Source organism: Lycorma delicatula, chromosome 11 (genome assembly GCF_047948215.1).
Source record: "Lycorma delicatula isolate Av1 chromosome 11, ASM4794821v1, whole genome shotgun sequence".
Lineage (NCBI taxonomy): Eukaryota > Metazoa > Arthropoda > Insecta > Hemiptera > Fulgoridae > Lycorma > Lycorma delicatula.
This window is the reverse complement of record NC_134465.1, coordinates 23037949-23062925: the sequence shown is the minus strand read 5'-3', so window position 1 is coordinate 23062925 and position 24977 is coordinate 23037949. Positions and strand designations below refer to the sequence as shown.

At 31.7% G+C, this 24977-nt stretch overlaps 1 protein-coding gene across 2 annotated transcripts in view; it reads right to left on the bottom strand.

Moving 5' to 3' along the window:
* clos (closca) overlaps positions 1-24977 on the bottom strand; it is a 112100-nt gene that overhangs the window by 26504 nt on the left and 60619 nt on the right. For both annotated transcript variants that reach the window (XM_075378787.1, XM_075378788.1), the window contains exons 15-21: positions 23649-23739; positions 17803-17966; positions 15431-15681; positions 11853-12028; positions 10913-11104; positions 8384-8445; positions 6543-6693 (exon numbers count right to left, since the gene is read on the bottom strand). In XM_075378787.1, the coding sequence (XP_075234902.1) occupies positions 6543-6693; positions 8384-8445; positions 10913-11104; positions 11853-12028; positions 15431-15681; positions 17803-17966; positions 23649-23739 (1087 nt within the window). The remainder of the gene's footprint in view (positions 1-6542; positions 6694-8383; positions 8446-10912; positions 11105-11852; positions 12029-15430; positions 15682-17802; positions 17967-23648; positions 23740-24977) is intronic.

Below are 24977 nucleotides of genomic sequence, written 5' to 3'. Positions count from 1 at the left end.
CACTAACTTAAGGTGCCCATTCTTTGCATGAATATCTCCTCTTTCATAAACGTGTCTTTGCCCCTTTGAGTTCAAGAAAATATATTGTGTCTAAAAATCAATACCCAGTTTCTGCTGTCAACTCAATTTCAAATGTGACCTGTGAATGGCTCAAGTTTTATTCTAAAGTTTTCTCCATAACAATACGGTTAAATATCTCAATCTACTTGATGAGGGATTCTTTCTCACTGATCACAGAGTTTATTATCCCTGATCTGTTTTCCTCTATTATTTGTTTTGTAGGTGTAAGTCTGAATCTCCTGGGTTCTCCTTACTGAGGATGCCATGGCTTGAACAGCCAGTGTAACCTTGGTAACAATAAATTAAGATAGAAAGATAAAATAAAGTGAAGATAGAAAGTGAAAATTCACCACCTTCTATCCTGAAAATGGGACTGAAGAATAATATCAGGGGTGTGCCTAGAAAGAAAGAAGGCCTATCTATGGCAATCAGCATGGTAAATGAAAACTTCTCCTACATCACATTACTCCATTTTCCCCTCTCACAGTAGGTGAAAATTTTGCTATAATTTACTTGCAAATAATTTTAAAATGTAAAATGATAAAATGATGATGAGTCGGATGTTTAATTTTTAGTAGAGGAACCTGATTGTAGACCGACTCACAGACTCCTACCCAGTAGATGCCTACAATCCTAATAATTGAAATAAGCAACAGGTAAAGCCAGGACTCCTCCCTCCCCAAAAAAAATTACATTCATGGATCACGTACATTTGTTAACCGCATAACTTTTTATGAATGTACACTGGAAATATGAATCCTTGTTATTCATCTTCATCCTAAGAGTGTTTTAAATTAAAACTCTGAAATATACTTTGATAGAATTTTGTATATAGCATCCGTGTCAAATTAGATTCTACTGAATGTATTAGAAATATCAATGGTCAATGATTTTGTCACATGATCAATATTTACAAATATTTTCAATGTTTTTCAGCAAGCATATATACATGAACAATGCAAAAACAATATATTAATTATTTTATTTATTGCAGCTGTTAGTTGTTAAATAAACTAAAATTTATTTGAGTTGATAAATAGCCATGAAAAAAGTTCTATTATTTACACAGTAATTAAAATGATGACATATGATTCATGTCATATTTTTTTCTAAATGTATTTATCTCACCCATTAGTTACACTTGTATTAGTCACATATTGTGCAGTATATATGAATTTTGTTTTGGTAATTCAGTGCTGGATGTAATACTGTAAACAATAAAAAATGTATCATTGCTGGCTAAAAAAAATTTCAACTACTTCAGTTAAGTGAGATCTCTTCTTGTGTGTGTAACATTTAGTGATGCAGCTACTTTTCCTACCAATTTGTGATTTTATATTTTCCTGTTAAGTCGGTGTATATACTACACTAATGTGTGTATACATTAATGTACGTGCTTAACATTTTGTAATATATCTAGCTGAGTGTATTACAGTGAACTTTTTAATAAAAATGCACACATTTACATTAACCATCCAAATAGTTTCTGCTACATTTGTGGTGAGGTAACATGAAAGTCTCAGAGGAGAAATATAATTCCACTGATAAAAAGGGAACATATGAACTATATTTTGGATGTAAAGTACGTGATCAGGACAGGTCCTGGACTCCTCATATTTGCTGCAATTCATGTGTAATGCTTTTGACTAGTTGGTTGAATGGATTTCATCAGATGATACTAGCGATTCAAATGAACTGGAGAGAGAGAGAACAGAAAGATTACTTCTTGGACTGCTAGTTTTGTATCTTTTATCAGGGATAACAGCTAAGATTAGACATATTGTTAAACATCCTGATAATCCCTCTGCTATAAGACCAGTACCTCACAGTCCACAGTATCCAATTCCAGTTTTACCACCAAAAACATGGGAATTAGACAAGGTGATGCTGTTGATGTTGAAAGTTGTCCAGATTTATCAGATGATGAACAAAGGAAAGATCCAGGCCTTTTAGAAAATGCAACTAGTGAACCACGTAATTAATCAGTCAGAATTAAATGATCTCGTTTGTCATTTAAATTTATCCAAGAATCAAGCAGAAATTTTCTCATCATGAGTGAAAGGATGGAATCTTTTACAACACAATATTTGAATGTTTCCTCTTTTAGTACAAGCACTTAATTTATTATAATGATGTGAAATTTCTACTAGAAGCTTTGGGATATATGCACTGTTCTGATGAATGGTGTCTTTTTATAAGCTCCTCAAAGCATAGTTTGAAAACAGTCCTTCTTCATGTTGGAAATAATATCCCATCAATCCCTTTAGCTCATATAGCTCATATGAATGAGTTATCTGAAAATATGAAATTTGTGTTGGTTATGATTTCAGTATGAGAAATATTTGTGGAAACTTGAAAGTGTACTATTATTTAGTATTGTTTGGAGATAGCACTGTTACTTAATTTACAACTTGGGTATACTAAATTTTGTTGTTTCTTATGTGAATAAGACAAAAAAGTTAGAAAAAATCATTATGTTAAAAAAGATGGTCAAAAAGACTGTAGGAGAGAATAACATTGTGAGCCCAACCTTCTTTCTTTTTCTGTTCGGCCTTCGGAACCATCGTAAGGTATTACTTCAGCGGATGAATGAGGATGATACATATGAATATAAATGAAATGCAGTCTTGAATTGTCTCAAGTTGACCACCAAAGAACAACAGTATACATGATCTAGTAATTGTGAGCCCAACCTGAAAAGTTTATCTTCCCGTTACAGATTAAGCTAGGTTTAACAAAAAATTCTGTAAAAACAATGGATTGTGATGGGACTTCATTTCACTTTCTATAAAACAAGTTTTGTAATATAAGTGATGCTAAGAAAAAGGATGGTGTATTTGTTGAATCACAAAGAGGAGAATTGTTGAATGATATTGAATTTGAAGACAGCATGATGGCTGTGAGATTGCTGCATAAAAATCTTTTAAAAAAGTTGTAAACAACTTTCTTGGAGATAACTAAGGCAGATAAGGTAGTAGTATGGCAGATAACTATAAAACACTTATAATTGAGCTTTTTAAAAATTATAAAGTACATGGATCTAATATTCACTAAAGATCCACTTTTTAGATTCTCATCTGGATCTTTTCACTAACAATCTGACTTGCGAGTGACGAACATGGATAACGCTTTCACCAGGAAATATCTACCATGAAAAAATCCTACTAGGAAAGATGTAACTCAAGAATACCGACTGACTATTGCTGAAATCTCAAGACTGATGTACCTACTACAGCAAACTATACACAAAATCCAAAATATGCTGATTTTAGGAATTGTAGAAATTGCATGTACAGTAAGCACTTTTATATTGTTACTATGCTTTTGTCTTAAAAAAAAAATGGTAATGACAAAAAACTATGCCTGGTAGAAAGAAACCACTGACATATTTAAACTCCAGTTTCAACGATTTTGTAAGATTCACCAATTAACGATCTTGTAAAAAAAATTTTAAAAAATACTACAGAATATAACTTTTTATAGAGTTTGATTTACCACCTGTGCTAGATTTCAAATTTTTATTATAAGGGTTCATAAGACATATATACAGAGTAGGAGTTACAAATTAAATTCATTTAAACCTCTTAAGAACGGTTTTAAAGAAAATTCCTAAACTTACAAGTAATTAATCTAATAAATTTCAGTTTACATCTCAACTTGGGTAGATATTATGATTTTAAGTAAATCAGTTTTCACTTCTTTTCAATGGTCAATTTTAAGGAGATTAAAAAAAAAAAGAAGACTTCTCACAATAATTTAGTACCAAGGGTAACTTGGTAAGATTTAAGCTTCCAACTCTTGATAACCCTTTTTAATTCAAACACTTACAGGATGTTAATGAAAACAGTTTTTAGTTTATTTTTCTTACATATACCCTACGGAACAACAATGGCAATTTTAATTTTTAGATTTTCAGGAAATGGAAAATCAGTAAAGAGCAAGTGATCTGAGGAATTTCTATTTCATTGTATACATTAACTCATTTCTTTGAAAAAAATAAATAATTTATATATATATATATATATATATATATATATATATATATATTTATACACGAGGTGCGACAATAAAGTAATGAGACTGATTTTTCTTTGCAAGATATGGCAACCCTGCAGCTTGTGTAGGCACACCATCTTTGACCTTGGTCTATAAGCTACTTCTAGTCCAAGCGGCACATTGATGCAACTGCTCAGTCGTGAGTTGTGCTGTAATAAGTGAACACGTGTTTGTGTCTCTCGTCACAGAAATGAAACCGCAAAATATTGCTCAACGGTATGCCATTTCTTTTTGCTTTAAATCGGGTGAAAACACGATGACAACTTATGGTAAGCTTCAGAAGGCTTTGGGAGAGGATGTTATGTCAAGAGCCCAGGTTTTTCGGTGGCATAAAATTTTTAGTGACACAAACACGTGTTCACTTATTACAGCACAACTCACGACTGAGCAGTTGTATCAATGTGCCGCTTGGACTAAAAGTAGCTTATAGACCAAGGTCAAAGATGGTGTGCCTACGAAAGCTGCAGGGTTGCCACATCTTGCAAAGAAAAATCATTACTTTATTGTTGCACCTCGTTATATATATATATATATATATATATATATATATATATATATATATAATGAAGAATTAAATTTAAAAATCTCATAATTAAAAAATATATTCTGATTTACTATTATACCACTCCGTGATATTACTACATATAAATATCACTCCATAGGTAGAATCTACCTTTCATCCAGAAAGTTCTGGCTTCAAACCCCAGTCAGGCTTATCATTTTTCATACACTACAAAATTGAAGAACTAGCCCACAGTTGTTAAAATAAATAAATAATTTATGCTGTAATATTTTTTTTCTTCAGTCATTTGACTGACGCAGCTCTCCAAGATTCCTTATCTAGTGCTAGTCATTTCATTTCGGTATACGCCCTACATCCTACATCCCTAACAATTTGTTTTACATTTTCCAAATGTTGCCTGCCTGGACAATTTTTTCTTTCTACTTGTCCTTCCAATATTAAAGTGACTATTCCAGGATGCCTTAATATGTGGCCTATAAGTCTGTCTCTTCTTTTAACTATATTTTTTCCAAATGCTTCTTTCTGCATCGATTTACAGCAACAACTCTACATTTGTCACTTTATCCACCCAAATGATTTTTAACATTCTCCTATAGCACCACATTTCAAAGGCTTGAATCTTTTCTTCTCAGGTACTCAACCATCCACATTTCACTAAAGTTATGCTCTAAACATATACTTTTAAAAATGTTTTCCTGACGTTTAAATTAATTTTTGATGTAAACAAATTATATTTTTGAGTGAAGGCTCATTTTGCCTGTGCTATTTGTTATTTTAAATTGTTTCTGCTTTGTCCATCTTTAGCAATTCTATTTCCCAAATAACAAATTTCTTCTACCTTCATAATCTTTTCGCTTCCTATTTTTAGATTCAGTGGTCCATCTTCGTTATTTCTACTACATTTCATTACTTTCATTTTGTTCTTGTTTATTTTCATGCGGTAGTTCTTGCGTAGGACTTCATCCATGCCGTTCATTGTTCCTTCTAAATCTTTTTTACTCTCAGCTAGAATTACTATATCATCAGCAAATCGTAGCATCTTTATCTTTTCACCTTGTACTGTTACTCCGAATCTAAATTGTTCTTTAACATCATTAAGTTGTACGTAAAGATTAAAAAGTAACGGGGACAGGGAACATCCTTGTCGGACTACCTTTCTTATAACGGCTTCTTTCTTGTGTTCTTCAATTATTACTGTTGCTGTTTGGTTCCTGTAAATATTAGCAATCATTCTTCTATCACTGTATTTGAACCCTAATTTTTTTTAAATCTGAACATTTTATGTAATATAAAATGTTTCCCAAACAACAAATAGATTTTCTAGAGTGAAGTATGCCAGATTTTTCTTGAATTTAAACCCACAATTGCCCAGATAAAAGGTTGAGATGCTATCGCTATTCCATGGATGCCAGTCGACAACTTTTCATTGCTATACTGTTTTGAGATCAAGTACTCTCCTAATATTGGTAAAAGTACTTCTTTTTTCTATTTAGCAAATTTTTAACAATTAAATATTATTTTCAAAAAAATATATTTTTAAAGTAAATTTCACAAAAAACATTATTTTGTAATAGTTTAAAATATATAGTTCAGGACCCGCAGTGATTGTTTTAAAAGTAAACAATAATATCAAGCTTTATTAACTTTATAATTAGCTCGATTTACTCATTTTTTATTAATTATTTGTTAATTATAATAAATTTATACATTAACCAAAAATGTACCAAAAATATACCACTGGTATAATCAGAAATCCCACTAATAGCCATTTATTTCATAACTGGTGTGCACACCTTAAATTACTGAATGATTATCCTGCTGTTTAAAACAGTTATTACAACTCACGAACAAAAAAAATTATATTTATGTCAAAATTAAATTAACAATGTGTAATGATACAAACCAAAAGTAATTCCTGAAAGGTTACTAGGCTCATTAATTTTCACACTAATTTCTGAAAGCTCAGTTATATTAACCCCATTAATTACACCTGATATTATGTTCAATCCTTTTAACGTTTCTATTGATGATACTCTTTGCTGACCCATTATCACCTCAAAACAAAAAATTAAAATAATATTCAATTAATACTTTTAAATCAATACTTTTTTACACAAAAAAAATAATTTAAAAAAGATTAATAGTTAAATAATGAATGACTAGATTTATCTAGTCTTGCTTCTTTACTTGCTACTTCAGTTAAGTATACAGTTGATAATTTTACGATTCCCATTTGTAGTAATAGTTCTATTTCATATTGAATGACTCATTAGATAATAATTTCTCATAAGACATCCTTATGTCATACTGTTTACAACAAAATAAAGCCATACTGTTTCACTAAGATATATCTCATTGAAACACTAATTTTTTTATTACTTATATCCTTTACAACTTTTTCATAAATTTTATTAAACTTTTCATACTGAATCTGAAGCAATATGCAATCTCTTTTATGTTTTGTTTTGTTTATTGGCAGTGAAATTCAAAAAATGTATATTTGTTGTTCTAGAAAGGCAATAAATTTTAATAATAAATCCATAAGATAACAATCAGTAATTCAAAAAAAAATAAATAAAATAAAAGAATAATCTAACAAAATGCAGTGATATCCAAAAAAATTACAATGAAATTGTAAATCGTACGGTAACAGTCTCGTAAATATCATTTCTTCCCCTAGCAAAGGAGGTTACTTTTATACAGATTTTAATACTAGATCGTGGATACCGTTGTTCTTTGGTGGTTGGGTTTCAATTAACCACACATCTCAGGAATGGTCGACCTGAGACTGCACAAGATTACACTTCATTTACACTCGTACATATCCTCATCCATCCTCTGAAGTAATACCTGATAGTGATTTCTGGAGGCTAAACAGAAAAAAATATCATTTCTTCTACTCAAAAAACAAAAATTTCTGTAATATAAATAAAACTGTTTTTAACAAAACAATCCTAATATCAAAAAAGGTAAGATACTATCAAAATCTGTTATTAATTTAGAATTTTGTTTAAAAAAATACATGTTAAATAGATGTAATTGACAATAAATACACAATAATAGATAATATAAATGATGTTTAAGCATTCCATGCAAAAAATTAAAAAAGTTGTTACAAAACTCTTAGTGGCCCGATTTCATTTATTAAACAATGAATAAGCATAAGAATTGTATTATTTCTGTAAATGTGATATGTATTACTTGTTGTTTAATAAGTAAAATCGGGCCAACAAGAATTTTGCAATAAATTTTTCTATTTTTTGCATGGAACGCTTAAACAGTGTTTATTATCAATTATTGTATATCTATTGTCTATTACATATATTTAACATGTATTTTTCTTAAATAAAATTCTAAATTAATAGCAAATTTTGATAATAGAAATGTAGTGTCTTACCTTTTTTGTTATCAGTATCGTTTTATAAAAACAGTTTTATTTATATTAGAAAAATTTTAGTTTTTTGAGCAGAAGAAATGATATCTGCGGGACTCTTGCTGTACAGTTTACAATTTCACTCTAATTTTTTTTGGATATAATTTGTTTATAGCCACCAACTTGGAAGTCAATTTTAGGATAGTTCTCATATATTTTAAGTGTAGTTACAGTCATCAGGAGTAAATATATAAAAACAGATAAAGAATAAGCAACAAAATATGAAATCTAATTGCTGATGTTAAATCATAAATGATTAAGTATTTTTTAAACTTTTAAATATTTAAAACAAACTATTGAAAAAAAATTACCTGGTCACCTTCACTAAGAAGCCATTTACCAAATTCATTAGCAGGGACACCATCTAAACTACCTATAAAAGAAAAGTAAAAACAACTTGAAGTCACATTAAATAAATTTATATGTAATTAATTTCTTTGTAAATAAAAATCTTAAATGGTAATATAAATATTACTACCATTTATAAAATTTTTCTTCGCTTATTTGTCACCTTTATAAGAAAATAAATTGTGGGAGTGTATAATGAACAGTTTGAAGATTAAACTGACTTCTTTAAAGTCAACCTTTTTTTGCTTAAAAAAGCTTACACTCACTATAGAGATGTACAAAGACATATTATAGAAATAATTTCAGTCAAACTCGTTTTCAAGCATACACTAACAACAGGCCATTCTTTTTTCCTTCTTATTTAAATACCCCCAAAAACCTCGCTATAAAGCATGACACAGTCACCTCAGGATGTCGTGGCAGCAGTTCCCTGTCTTGCCTCCTCCAGGGACTTTCCCATTGGGGTTCCCCCAGCCTCATTGGAACACACCGACTTCCTCTTCTGGATAGCCAATGCATCCTCCACTAGGAGGATGCAAAGGGTAGCCATGCAGCTACCCTTTCCGTTCCTACTCTACCAGCTCCAGACATGTATTTTGTACATCCTTTGCTACCCACGACCCACTCAAGCCTCAAGGGTCCTCCATGCCATCATCGAGGTGTTCCAACCCCCCCACTCTTGAATGTGGGTGGACCAAAATACCCTAGACATAGAGGCTGCTTCCCTGACCCTAAACATCACCACGTTTTGTTTCAGTTTTTTTTCTTTTATTATAAAAACACTCCAACACGTCTTCCAGCTACAACCCCATCCAGGACAGGGTGCCACACCCTACCCTCCACACTTATACACTGCACAGCCCTTGTTTCATCATGGGGCACTTCCCACAATACACAGCACACCATTAAACAAACACTATATCACATAATATATGCCAGGCATAAATACCTAACATCCTAATCTGCCTTAGTATGAAAGATAGAATATCTCCATGGATACACTCCTGTGGCACAAGAATCTATGATATTCCTAGCAGTTAACCACACATATGCATATCCCAGGACAGGGAAACAACTGGCTATTGATATGTAATAAGTAAACTGTGTAATATAAAAATTGAAAATCTCTTATTAGTATATGCTTCTAAACAGAAAAGAAGTTGGCTGAATTTATTTAACATGCTGCTTAATGCATCTCCATAGTGAGGTACAGGCTTTTTAAAGCAAAAAAGGATAGACAGGGAGAAGTCAGTCTAATATTCAAGCTGTTAATCGTGCATTCCCACAATTTAATATCAGAATGTTAATGCCTGACACTTCCCCCACCATCTTACATTCTCCTCTCTTGAACAGTCTTCAATAGCGGCAACTACTTTAAATCATTACTGCATTAGGACTACTGTTATCATCACTTTAGAGTTCAGATTCACATAATTATGAATTTATATTTTCTCTGTCAATTTTAAAGAAGAGATTGAAAAAAACATATTTCTCAATCTGTTTTACACTTCTTTCAATTTTCAGCTCTACACTTTTCAAAAAGTATGATTTATTATGACTTTTTTTCATGTAAAGGTTAATCTATTTATTGTTACAACTATTTTATATTTTACTTTAGCCCAAAACAGTTCAATTGGATTTGAAAATCAAAATGATAAGATTAAACCTATAAAGAAATTCCACCGTGATTTCATTATAATTTCATTCACAAAGGGCATTTATTTTGCATATGAAAATCAAACAAAAGTTTGAAGTAATTAAACTATCCCTATACAGAGTGCATTTTAATGAAAACTTTAATGGTGAACTAATAACTGAAAACATTTTTAAATCTCCCCACGGTCTCAAACTAAAAAAAATCAGAGAAAAAGCCACAATAAAGTCGTTTGAGGATAATATGGTGAAAAATCTACTAGGACACTTTTAAAGACTAATATTGGGCCGGAGACAGAAATAAAAGCTTCAATAGAAATATCACTAAAATATACTTATCAAATGAGTAGTAAATCAAGGTCTCTATTAAATAAATTAATGCATATAAAGTACAGTTTTATGACAAAAAAGTCCACATTAATTTAAACATCATCTGCCCCGATCTTTCTTATGACTGTAATAAAAGTAAAGCACTTGAGGTAAATAATACACCAACCAATCATGATTTCTGTAAGAGAAATATTTTTTTATACTATAGAGCCAATTCAGAAAATAATTTAAATCTGTTACTTATATGATTGAATGTTAAAGTTTTCGTAGAGACAAATAATTCAACCATTGGGAAGAACCAGAGATAATTGTATGATTTCCATAAAAAAATTACATTATATTAATCATGAACTAATTAATGTCTAAACCATTTCATATGAATACTAAAATAATTTTTATTAATAATACAAATTGCACAAAAATAAATAAGCAAATAAATTTAATATAATGGATAATAGAAACATTATTTTTTATATAATATAACTAAATAACAATACATTTCAGCTTACCAGAAAATACCAAGCTACGAACAGACAGATGTTTATCTTCAATATAGCGTAAGTTTTTTGAATCAATTTCAACTGAATCACAATAAACAGTTGATTCTAAATTTTTATCATTAAATCCTTCAATATCATCAACAAATTTATTAATTTGTGCATTTCCATTAAATACTTTTGACTTCTCAAACTTCTTAGAACCTGTAAAATGAAATTTAAAAGATTCCAAAATCTTCAGTTTTTTAATAACATCTAAATCCTATTGATTGCGACACTCTTTAGCCATTAATAGATAGCAACACCATACAGTGAAACTACAACAGATGTTTAACTTCAGTAATTTATGAGGAAATTTTTGAAATGTAGCTTCAGCTTTTAACTTTTTATACTTACACACCCCACAATTTCTGAGATGATACTTCTTAAGAAATTTCAAATAATAAAAACTAGCGATTCAACAACACATTTATCTAAAATTATACAATAATTATAAATATAAACTTTGTTATTAGTAAATAATCTACTGATTGACTGTAATTAAAAATAATAAAAATGTTATCTGTAGAAAATAATTCTAATAAGAATAATAACCTCAATGGATAGTTTGGTTTTTAAAACTCAGACAGGGAACAGATTCCTCAAACAGTTGAGTCTTCTCATTCATCCAGTAAATGAATATTTGCTATGATGCAAGCTGCTAGGTATCAGCACAGTAATCTAGATGAAGTACGGTGGTGATTGAGATTTAATTTCCATTGCACCAATTCTTATCAAAAAAAGAGATGAAGAATTAGGAAAGAGGAGAAGAGTAAAGGAAGGAGACAATAAACTGATATAACTGATATAAAAATTATTGATAGCGTTCATTTATAGTTCTGCCCTAGGCTATCTATGTTAGAGTAATGTGATATTTTGTCTCCCTATAAAATTATGTTTATGAGAAACATACCATTGTTCTTAATGTACTGAATGATGTCATTTATATCAATTCCATTAACAGTTTTATTTATCCATAATGATTTTACATCAATGTCATTTTTAATAATAACTGTCTCCCATATGTCTTGAATTTCATACTGGCTATTTTGGTCAATATTTTTTTTATTTATTTGATTATTTTCTGAACTGCAAATAAATAAAATTAATATCAATTTAATATTTTAGAGCTCTGAAAATTACTTATACCATAACATAACTTAGTAGTTCCTAAGAACATAAGTAGAAGTACTCTTAAGTTTCTCATGAAAACAGAGAAGAGGATGTTAACAAAACAAACATTCTATCAGAAAAAATCTGAATTATTAATAGCTAATGAAATAAATATGGTTGACAGAAACGCGCACGAACACACACACACCATATCAATAAACTAACTTAAATCCAATAAAATTTAAAAACCAGTCAATTCAATATTTAACAGAAATGTAATCATTACAAATCTAAAACATTTTTATAAGATTGAATCACACTTAGAAAACTAGTCTAATAATTACAGAACTAACTACATAATCATTTTACGAATCATACAAATATTTCCAAAGAAACTAATTACCAAATATATTCAAACTTTAAAAGATCGAGCATTAAATGACTTGATATTTTCACTAATAGCTCATCACACACATATTGCACAGAAACAAATATACTGATGTATAACTACAAACAACTACAATAGCAATAAGAGATTTCTTATAATATTTTAAAACAGACCAGTCTATATTTTTAGATATTACAAGATAGAAAATATGAGAAATTTAATAAGAATTCTATGGACTTTAACAAATCCATTTATGCAGTAGTCACTTCATTGGATAAGTTCAATCTGGTCAAGAAACAGTGACTTGGAAAAAATTTGGTAGTCTAATTACATTCCATCTCTATTTTCCATAGCCATAATGAAATTTGGCTAGAGCACATTAGTGTTTATAACACAGTAAAACAAGTTACTTTTTTTAAATATGAAATATAATAACTAAAAGTCAATTAAAGGATATGAGTTTTAAATTGTTAAAATAGGAAAATTATTTTTTAATTTAATTTTCCTATTTTAACAATTATTATAACAATATAATAATTATTATACAACTATTATAACAATTATAAATTATTGGTTTCAGACGATATATTGCAGGTGGATGGATGAACGTGGAAAATATAAGAATGATAGTGATGAAGAAAGTAAAAGGAACTATCGGCAATTAAGAAATGCTACAAACAGGCAGTGCAAACTGGCGAAAGAAGAGTGGATTAAAGAAAAGTGTTCAGAAGTGGAAAGAGAAATGAACATTGGTAAAATAGACGGAGCATACAGGAAAGTTAAGGAAAATTTTGGGGTATATAAATTTAAATCTAATAATGTGTTAAACAAAGATGGTACACCAATATATAATACGAAAGGTAAAGTCGATAGATGGGTGGAATATATTGAAGAGTTATACGGAGGAAATGAATTAGAAAAAGCCTTCAGTAAGAAATATAATTTGTTTGCATCAAAAATTAATTTAAATGTCAGGAAAAGATTTTTGAAAGTGTTTTGGAGTGTCGCTTTATATGGAAGTGAAACTTGGACAATCGGAGTATCTGAGAAGAAAAGATTAGAAGCTTTTGAAATGCGGTGCTATAGGAGAATGTTAAAAATCAGATGGGTGGATAAAGTGACAAATGAAGAGGTATTGTGGCAAATAGATGAAGAAAGAAGCATTTGGAAAAATATAGTTAAAAGAAGAGACAGACTTATAGGACATATACTAAGGCATCCTGGAATAGTCGCTTTAATATTGGAAGGACAGGTAGAAGGGAAAAATTGTGTAGGCAGGCCACGTTTGGAATATGTAAAACAAATTGTTAGGGATGTAGGATGTAGAGGGTATACTGAAATGAAACGACTAGCACTAGATAGGGAATGTTGAAGAGCTGCATCAAACCAGTCAAATGACTGAAGACAAAAAAAAAAAAAGGAAAATTATTAATAAAGATTAATTTTTTTATGATAGGAAGCTAACAAAAAAACTTTTTAACAAAGATTATATAACTAATGAAAAAAAATTATCAGACTAATAATCATGTTACAGAAGAAACAGACTGTACATCCTACAGGTTACACTGCAAAGGTATGAATCACGGATTATTTATCTTTTTATAAATGATATAAGTGTACTGGCTGCAAGGGCATTTCTTAATACAATTATGTCTGATATGTTTCTCAATTTGCTAAATTTAGATGTCTGAATGGATGTATTAACATCTGGTAAGCCTCGGCCAGATATTTTGAAATTTGAGTAGAATTCTGAACTTTCTGTTGCGAGATCAATCATTAATAATTCAATCAACTAACTTTTGTTCTTTCAGATAAATAAAAACAGTCAGAGGTTGTACGTATTTATATGAGTTGCATGACAACGAAAAAAATTCCATTAAAATTAAATTGTGTAGCGATTTAGTAGTGAAACCTATACACAAATTGATATATTAGTTAACATGTATCTAGCTGGTTTGCAATAAAGTGAAATCATACATTAATTAATGCAGAAAAGTTCCAGTAATTACTGCACATTTAGTCTGACAGAATGAAAACATCACTTTAGTTAAGTACATTTTACATCTGTAGAGTTTTGTTTAAAATTTTCACAGAATCTTGGCTAGTTCTGAATTTGAAGTTAGTGAACAAACTCTCTGATACTTGAAAGGATAAATTCAAATTTTTGGACAATTTTGGATTACTATAACTAAAATATCTGAAAAGTCAGATTTTATTACTATACTTTTAAATTCTTAAATTTAAATATTTTAAAGTTTCCTCAGATGAGACATGGGTTTCAATTATTAAAAAAGTTGAATTTTTATATACGACATAACTTTTCTTGATTTCGACAATAACATAAACTGCAATTTCATCAGCAGTCTTTGAAGCTGTAACAAATTTATCCCTTAAAAGATCAAACAGTTTTCGCTTTATCTTAATATTTCAACATTTACAGATGAAAAAAAATGTTTTAATAAAAAAAAATTATCCTTTAGTTTAAATTAATTTAAGCAAAGTTCATTCCTTCTTACCAGAAATTTGTATCTATTCTGTAAAAAAAGTTACCACATTTACTGCTCTCAATACAAACATTAAAAAATTCATAAAACAATATCATCTACATCTTGAAAACAAGATATGATAGAATACTATTTCTAACTAACAAAACATTGGGAAATATAAGAACATATTAAAAAAAAAAAGAAATGGTCAGGCAACTGATATTGATTCATTTGATATATTATGACCTTAAGTAAACTTATAGAAAGAAATTTCATCAAACACCAGCGCAGAATGAAATTAATCATAATTTGTTAAACATTATTTTTTTATTTATTTTATACAAAAGGGTAATGTTTATAACTGTAGTGACATTTATTACTATTTTATAATAATGAAAAATATAAAATATTAGCCAAGAATTGAATTCAGGACTGACTGATAAAAAGCAAGTAATTATTAACTACCAAAATTAATCTATCCAATTTAATGTAATATATACTTACTCATAATTCATACTTGAAGATTTTTGAGCCATTGTGTCAAATTCTTTCACCAATGATGAATCGTTAACATTTTTTTCAAAATCTGTTATATCTATACCATTAATAGTACCATTAACAATAGCACCACCATTAAGATAAATATCACCAATAAATGTCTTATGACCAGTTATAGGTACAGGAATGTCTTCATTTCTTTGTAACAAAGATTCTGGCTTGATACCATTTATATCATTTACTTTTAGTGTCTTAGTCTAAAAAATATTTTAAAAATTAATCATAAAAGGATTCTGCAAGTATAATTTATAACTGATTATAGTTTATAATTTTTTTATACAACTTATATAAATAAATAATAATATTTTTCATCAATTTTATCATGCCACAAAGAAAAATAAATACAAAAAAAGGCTTTCAGATTTATTACCTCATGCTTAAAAACAATTCATTTTTTAATTATAAACTCAATATATTAGTTTTATAAGGAATAAGTTTTAATTGCACAATGAGTTAAAAAACATATTGCAATGAAACCTTTTCTTTTCTTTTTCCTGTTTAGCCTCCGGTAATTACCGTTTAGATAATACTTCAGAGGATGAATGAGAATGATATGTATGAGTGTAAATGAAGTGAAGTCTTGTACAGTCTCAGTTCAACAATTCCTGAGATGTGAGGTTAATTGAAACCTAACCACCAAAGAACACCGGTATCCACGGTCTAGTATTCAAATCCGTGTAAAAATAGAACTTGAACTCTGGAATTCTCGACTTCCAAATCAGCTAATTTGGGAAGACATGTTCTCCACTAGACCAATCCAGTGGGTTATCCCAATGAAACCTAACCTAAGTTTGTAGTACTCTATTAATATGTTCATATTACATAATTTGAACATATTTTTCTTTTTTTTTCTTTTTAAAGAATGAATCATAAAAAATGATTGCCCAAATGCCAAAAAGGAAAGAAATCATGACAATTTACTAGAATTATATATCTAATTTTGCTTAAGCATGAAAAAAGATGAACACACCAAAAGTGAGTTTATAAAACTTTTGCAAGCACCAGTATGTATAACTGAATGAACAGAATCCATAAAGTAGAAAGTTATGTTCTTTTTGAGAGGCAATAAATAGTTAAAGCTGTATCAATACTGAAATTAAAATGTACTACGTAGATCACATCTGGGTTAGACAGGAGGTATGCTACATGAATTAAAAAACAATTATATTTCCATGAGAGAAACAAGAAAAATCATGGAAAAACTTTGATGAGTGGATTAAAAAATATAAAAAAAATATAAGTAATATTAAAGTCCACGTAAATACGAGGTCTGTTCAAGAAATACATAGACTGTTTGAATTGCTCGGGTCCAGTTGGTTCCAGTCAAATCTGCTTGGTGTTGCCATGTTCGTACAGATCAGCTGATTACAATGCAGTTTGTTGATTGCAAATATGATTATTGTTTGCTTAGGTACGTGGTTGTTTGTGAAGTGTGTTTTTTCATTTGGCAGTTTTTAGAATGAGTGACTTGAACGAGCAAAGAGTTGCTGTGGAATTTTGTGCACGCCTCATTGCTATGAGGCGTGCAACATGTTTTAAGTGACATGGATGTTTTAAAGAAGCTCGCCAAGTTTGTTCCACTGTGAAGGTGATGTTGACAGTTTTTTTTGATGCTCAGGGCGTAGTCCACTACGAGTACCTCTCCCAAGACTTCACAGTGAACCAGACTTACTACATTGAAGTTCTCAAACATCTGTGGGACACTATTTGGCGGAAAAGGCCAGAAATGTGGAAGAGTGGTGACTGGTTTTTTCATCACGACAATGCTTCATCCCATTCAGCCCTCAGAACTTGTTAGTTTTTGGCCAAACACTCAATCACTGTTCTTCTCCACCCACCCAACTCACCTAAGCTCCCTCCTTGTGACTTCTTCTTGTTCCACAAACTCAAAAGACATTTGAAAGGAAGAAGATTTGAGATGATTCCCGAGATTGAGGCAAATGCGACGAAGGAACTGCAGAACATCACAAAAGAAGCATTCCAGGACTGTTTCCAAAAGCAGAAACACCTTTGGGATAAGTGTGTGCATCGAGGAGGAGAGTACTTTGAAGGGGACCCAGACAAGTAACTTTTAAATAAATTACATTTTGTTTTATAAAATTAATCTATGTATTTTTTGAACAGACCTTATATATAAAAATTAAATATACGGACATCTTCAATTAGTAGTGAAATGCAAAGCACAAAATAAAATCTTAATTTTTCTTGAATTACTTTTCTTTGTAAATTATTAATTCACTACATATGGTAGAAACTTGTGTGTGTACAGACACACATACACATACATATATACATACACATACACATGAACAAATTACCTGAAATGGAGTAGTGAACTTAAATGGTCTATTAATAACATCATTTAACTTTAAACCGTTAGTAATTATATCGGATACACTAATGTTTTCATGTAATAATTTAATATCTGAGACATTCAAAATTCCTCCTCTAATAATTAATCGCCCTTCAATAATAATATCACCTAAAAAAAAAAAAAAACATCAATATAAATACATACATTACAGTGTCTATCATCTAACACTAGTAGAAAAAATCTCATGAAAGATTCTTTTTTTACTGTTCAATCATACAATATGACAGGGTGACAAATGAAATTCTTTACATAAAATATAATGAATGAGTAATATTAAAAAAATAAATCTTTTCTGAAGTAACAACTTTATCAGAAAAATCTCTATTTGCCTTGGCTTCTTAGTAGAGGATTTGTTGCAAAATCAGAGTAGAGGTAAAACGTTGATGGCAAGGTATAAGATTATACGAGTGTAAAGATTATAAGGATCAAAGATCAATTTTAGAGGAAAGAAGGAAATAAAACTGAATGATTTATCATAACATTTATTAATAACTGTAATAAATAGATACACTTAAATAAAATAAATAAAAATTAAAACATCTTTTGCCTAATTTTGATTAAGGTATACAAGTTTGAAGTATAGTGAAGCACTAAACTGGAAATAAATTAATGGTATTTGAGAAATATTACAAGTAAAATTGATGATGGTAATAGAAAAAAAAAATAACAATAAAATAGTGAACATCCTGATTTTGTAGGGAAAGACACCCAACATGTGTCAGTTGTGGTTGCCAGGCCACCCACTCTGTAGCTAGCCCTTATGGGCTTTACCAGAGGTCGTCTTCAAAGCCTTGGCAAAAGTCATATCTCAGGCTTGTTCTTACCTCAGTCAGGATACCACCCATCACATTCCCATCAGCGTACTACTATCCCTAAAAACAAAACACATCTCATGTTAGTCTCAAACAAGACTGAGTAAGCAAAATATGGAAAAAACTGAAATCCACTACCTACCCGAAGGCAAAATAGTGAATTCAATGCACAATGACAACAAAACAAACCAACAATAATTAAAAACTTATCAATTAAAATACAAACAAAAGAAGAACGAGGGAAGGTCCAGGCAACACCCTAAATGCCCTCGGCAATCCTTTACTTTGCCAAATGGTGTATAGAATTCGGCCTGGTTTCGCCAATTGACACAGAGATCCATCGCCGACCCGATAATATCGAGTCGACAAATAGCAACTCATAGTTTAAACAGATACGCAGAACATGATGCACATCGTCCAATTGTCTGCATTGCGGACATATTCCTGAGTCGACCAGGCCGAACCTCTGCAGCCTATTCCGGAAAGTGCCATCCCCAGATTGCGTCAAGTACTTATTCGGGCGTACCCAAGAAGCGCCCTGCAAACTAACAACATCAGAAAACAGATCTTGCGTATAACGCCCGCCCTCTGCCCCATTCCATCTGGCCTGCCACGAAGAATTACCATGTTGTTCAACTTTCCGAACTTTGTCAGAAGTTAACTAACCTAACTTTTAGGCGACATAATGCTGTTGCCACTCTGACGCAATCAAGTTTCTATCGGTTTCACGTCCGCAGTCACCAAGGTCCTGTGAAATTGTAGGTAGCCACCCGCTACCGTTAAAAGTATAAGGCCTTGGAGCCCTCAACAGTATGTCACGATAGCTTTTAAACTTCAGTTCATCCGCCCAAACCGCCGCGCATATAGCATAATTTCCTCGCAGACGTCCTTATACAGCATACTCGTAGTCTTAAAATTAAGACCCCAATCAGGACTGACCACCCGCCGAATACCAAAGAAGGCACTACAGGCCTTCTCCGCAACCCAGTGAAGGTGCTTCTTGAATTTCATTTTCTAATCGAGAAACACCCCAAGATACTTTTGAGCCTAAACGTATTTTATGCGCTGGCCTGCCATCGAAACACGAACCTACCGCCTCACTGTCAAACGGCCTTTGAGGAGTATCATAGTGGTCTTCTTCGGGCTGAAAGTCATCTTATGTTGATGACCCCATAGCTCAAGTATCCTGCAAGCCTTTGTAGTTCGGAACTCAACCTCCATCCGCGAGTGTCCTTCGACCACAGGAGCCCAATATCAACATAAGCCACAATGCGACACCCGCTGGGCAACCTCAGCCGCAGAAGAGAATCGAACTCCACCACACACAACAAAGGACCAACCCACTGCCCTGGGGATACCTCTTGGAAGCGTCTTGCCTACCTCATTGCCCCCTCCCTGAGCAGCACATCCCGATCACTGAAATAACTTTTCATTACTTGCAATTCACTCACAGTGCATTCTCTTTTTAGCAGTTGATAAATTGCCGAGGGCAATTAGTTATTTTTTTTTTTTTGCCGAGGACCGAGGGCCACTACAAATTGTTAAACGCCCCTGAAATTTCTAGGAAAATTCACAGGACATATTCCATCTCACTTGGTTCTCCACCAGTAAGCCACGCGAGGTGAACCTCTCATTTATGCGAAGGTACAGAACCTTCTCAAAGACCTTACCAATGACCGGTAGTAACGTCAAGGGCCTAAATGACGAACTAACAGTAGGATCTTTGTCGCCACCTTTAAACGACAATTTAACACTCCCTTTCTTCCAACAAATAGGAAAGCATCCGCCAAACAACAAATTCCTGAAAATACGCGTGATAATTCTCATGCTTATCCCTACCGAGCGAACAAAAAGCTCCACCGTTATTCCATCGAAGCCCGTAGCATTACCCCTACCTAAACTACAGATCACTTGACGCACCTCGGTCTCAGTAATCTCCAAAGGCAACGTTCCCTCACGAAAATGAGCAACCTCATTCCGTACCCGCAGATGGTATGCGGTCTCCCCAGCCTCGTCGTCGTCAGGCAGTAAACCGTCTATTAATCTGTGCAAGATTTCAGAAGTATCTGAAATCACACAAAGTCTAGGCGAGAGAACAGACAGAAGAATGTCCTTTCTCCGTTGTGTCCCAAAACCCTATATACGACTCCTCGGGATCCTTATTCCCCTGCTCATGCACAAAGGAACGCCAGGATTCTCTCTTTGCCGTACAAATCTTATGAAAGTAATGAGATCTGCGGTCTCGATATTCTGCAACAAGGACCGCCCGCCGCTCAGGATCACCCTCACATTGAGACGCTCTCCTTAAGCGACAGACAGCCTATTTCAAGGCTGACAATTCCCTGGACCACTAAGGAGCAAACCTCTCTCGACCTAAACTGCGGGGAATCGACCATCCAGCGGCCTCGATGAAAGCCGCCGACAAACTCTCTGCCAGCTCCTTCAATTCCAAAGACTCCAGATCCAAATCTCATAAACAAAACAATCAATCGATGATCGCTTGTACAGTCATTCACCACCTTCCAGTTACAGACACTGGCAGGAATAAACTCACCAACGGTAACATCGATGCTCGTTCCACCAAACAACCGATGCCCGTCTACATTAACTGCGTAGGTTGGCAACTCACCAGGTACATTGAATACCTGTAGACCATATTGGGCAAAAAAGCCCTCTATCAATTCACAACCATCATCGGTGAAGCCAGTATGCCACAATAGTGACTTAGCGTTCACATCCGCGCCAATTAGGATTAGATTGGTACCAGAGAATCGTAGGATTTTATCCCAGATCTCAAGATGACGATCAGCAAGCAGGGTCTCCATACTAAAACTATGAACGTACAACATATAGATGCATGTTCCAAACATCGACACGGACAATGACATATGATTATTAGCAGTCGAATGAAGACAATCTACTTCCCTTCTATACACAACAGCAGACATGCTATTAGAACCACAATAGAATCGCTTCCAAGAAGAAAAACCTGGCAGCTCTCTAGACACAATCTACTTCCCTTCTTCACACAACAGCAGACATGCTATTAGAACCACAATAGAATCGCTTCCAAGAAGAAAAACCTGGCAGCTCTCTAGACACAATATATGGATGTTGCAATAAAACAACATTCAACCCTTCTACAAAGAGTGACTTCACCGAGCTCAATCTGAACAACTTAAGCACCCTGTGCATTTAATTGCCCGAATTTAATCATTTAATGCTAAATTATTTAAGTATTTAGTGACAAACCTCTGATAAAAACCACATTCCTTGCTATTCACAGAGTGCTTGAACTCCTTCCGAACACGCTTGCAATTAGCACATGTCGGATCTTCTGACTTCTTTGGACACTCATCACGCTTGCGACCCTCATCACCACAATGAGCATAGACTGCAGGATGATTACAGAACTTAGCCCTGTGACCATACCTGCAGCATATGAAGCACCTTTGGACATCTAAAAACTCCTTGACTTTACACGAACAAAAATCCACAAACAATTTGCCCTCGTCTACCAAGCTGTGGAAAAGAGTCAGACTAATCTCAAAAATTTTTTGGTAGCACTCAGCCTCTCGCCTACCTGATTTGAACAATAATCGACATTTGGACTTGAAGGTATTCTCAGTCATCTGAGTGTTTTACTAACAAAGTATTTTTTTTTGTTGAAAATATTTGTTTTAACAAATTTACGGAATGAAATTGAAAAAGTCAATCTTAAAAATATAACAATTATCCAAATGTATAAAATCATCATCATTGGTATACAAAGAAGCTAATCCTCCAGTTCAGAAAAATCAACTTAAAATAAATCCCTTGACTGAATCTGCAACTGACCAACAATAGAATGTTTGTAAAACAAGATTACCTAATCATCATAAAATGAACAAATGTAAAAGAAATAATTTTTCCTTCTTTTACATAAAATATTAATTTAGAATACATCAAGAGTTAAGCGAATGTAATCCAACAGATATAAAAATCAAAAGTGAAGATAATGAGAAATTCTCCATGAACAGTTTTCAACAAATAATTATAAAAGGATTCTTTCCTCACCCTTTTTTAAACAAAAGAAAATTTGAAAGAGATAAAACAAAAATTATTATTAAGATATTTAAAGAGACTTAGAAAAATTTGTATATCAAAAAAATAAAATTCAATTAACAGGAAATAAAATTAATTGCAACTCTTTGGAATCACTATTTGTTTTTAACCAGATAAAAAACCTTAATGACAAAAAACCCTTCAGTTGTTGAATGTAGGGACAAATAAGATTTGATTTGCTGCAATAAATTATGAGCAGAAATTATTTTATTATATATGATATAAACAGCTTACCAATGAATTCAAGCACAAGATAACAATTGTGGTACTAATACAATACGGACATAGTTACTTTGACTTAAGAACTTTTATAAAATGACGATCAATTGTTAATAAATCATTATTGTATATAATTAATATCAATTGTATATAATTTAAATATGGGAATTTTATACATTTCAATCATAAATTATAATCCCTCCTGAGGATGGTAGAATAGCTGAAAGCACTTGTGGGAAACAATTTATATATTGGTAAGCAGTTTATATTATATATAATAATTATATTTTACCAACAATACCACGTAAAAAAACTTAATGGAAATTATTTTGTTACAACTACTGTGCATTATGTAAAACATTATGTAAGAAATACATTCATTTCATTTCTGCATCATAATTACACGAGATCTATTTAAAAGACATAAATTTCTTATTTCTTAGATTAGAATCTCACTTTAATACAATTATGTTGTCGTTCAGTATATATTATAGATTAGGGTAAAGGATGGTAGCTTAATAAGAATTATTTTATTTGTAAGTGCAAAAACTGATCACAAAAATTTGTCATGCAGAAAGAATGATAACAAATGCATAAACTGCTAAAAAGGAATTTCACTGTATAATAAAATTATTGCATATCAATATTAACTTACCATAAAAATTAGTATAGGGTGCACGATTAGGTTTAGGGTGATAGTCATTGCTACTAGCACGGCGATAAGAATACATTTCATCTTGATCAATCTGTAACGATAATTAAAAGATTAATAAATCATCATAAAAAAATTACTTACTTCTGCAAAAGGGTATAAATGAAGATTATGTATAAATTCAGAATAATTCCTGTGGTCTAAATTAGATAGGACCAACTTTGCGTGAATCGTAGAACTGGATCAGAACTAAGTTCAATAACAAAAATATTAAATTTCATTGAAATGGCTATATATTTTTACTTTCAATGCACGCTAAACAAAATAATTTATTCTATTTAAGTTAAAGTACTATGCAGACATTCAATCAAATAGCTATTTTAATTTATTCAAGAACAACTGAAAATCATTGTACACAGGCATGTTCAGGATGGCTATTTGTTTTACAGACACTGAAATGCTGCAGACTCGGTTTGCTAATTCAAAGGGTGATATTGTAGGAAAGAAGAGAGAAGATGTCCGAAAGAAGCCTAAATCGAAGGCGTTGGCTTTGATAATAATTTTTACTGATGTAAATGTCTGCTGAGGCATTTGCATCAGTGGCATCCTGACTGAGGCCTGGCTGATGACTGTGATTTGTAATCAGTTAGAGGGTCTAAAGACGACCTCCAGTAAAGCCCCTCAGGGCTCAGAACAGAGGGGGTGGTGTGGCAACCGGAATCGCCACGAGAGGCGGGTGTCTTCCCCTACGGGATCGGGATGTACTCTTTTAAGTTACAAGATTTTAACTCAAATTAATTAGATTACTCTTGCCATAATCAGTTCTTAGTAAAATAATTCTAATTTTTCTTGAGATATTGAAACAGAAATTTAATACCATTCTCCTTTTCTGAAAAAACCATACAAATATAGTAGCTTTAATGAATTTTTTTCAAAACCTTATTTTCATTTTTTTATCAATTATGTACTAGAAAACAATGATTAGCAACAGGAAAGTTGATCCTTTTAAAATACTCATCACCTACTTTATATTATATCATAGTTTATGATTTCTTTTAATATTAGGTTAGAAGTGACTACAACATGTTTTATAAAATCTATCTCTTTTTTTTAATCTTTCCATGTTATAACTTTTAAATTTGATTCTAAAAACAAAAAAAAGTTTTTTTAATTAAGATTTTTTTTACATTTTAGTTCAATTCTAAAAACCTGGTATTATATCTATACAGAAAGTTAAGTAAGTCAACAATCTAGTTTTAAATTAATTTTGGTTTAAAATTATATGTAATACTTTAAAACATTTGTTTACATCCAAATTAATTAAAGTTAGTA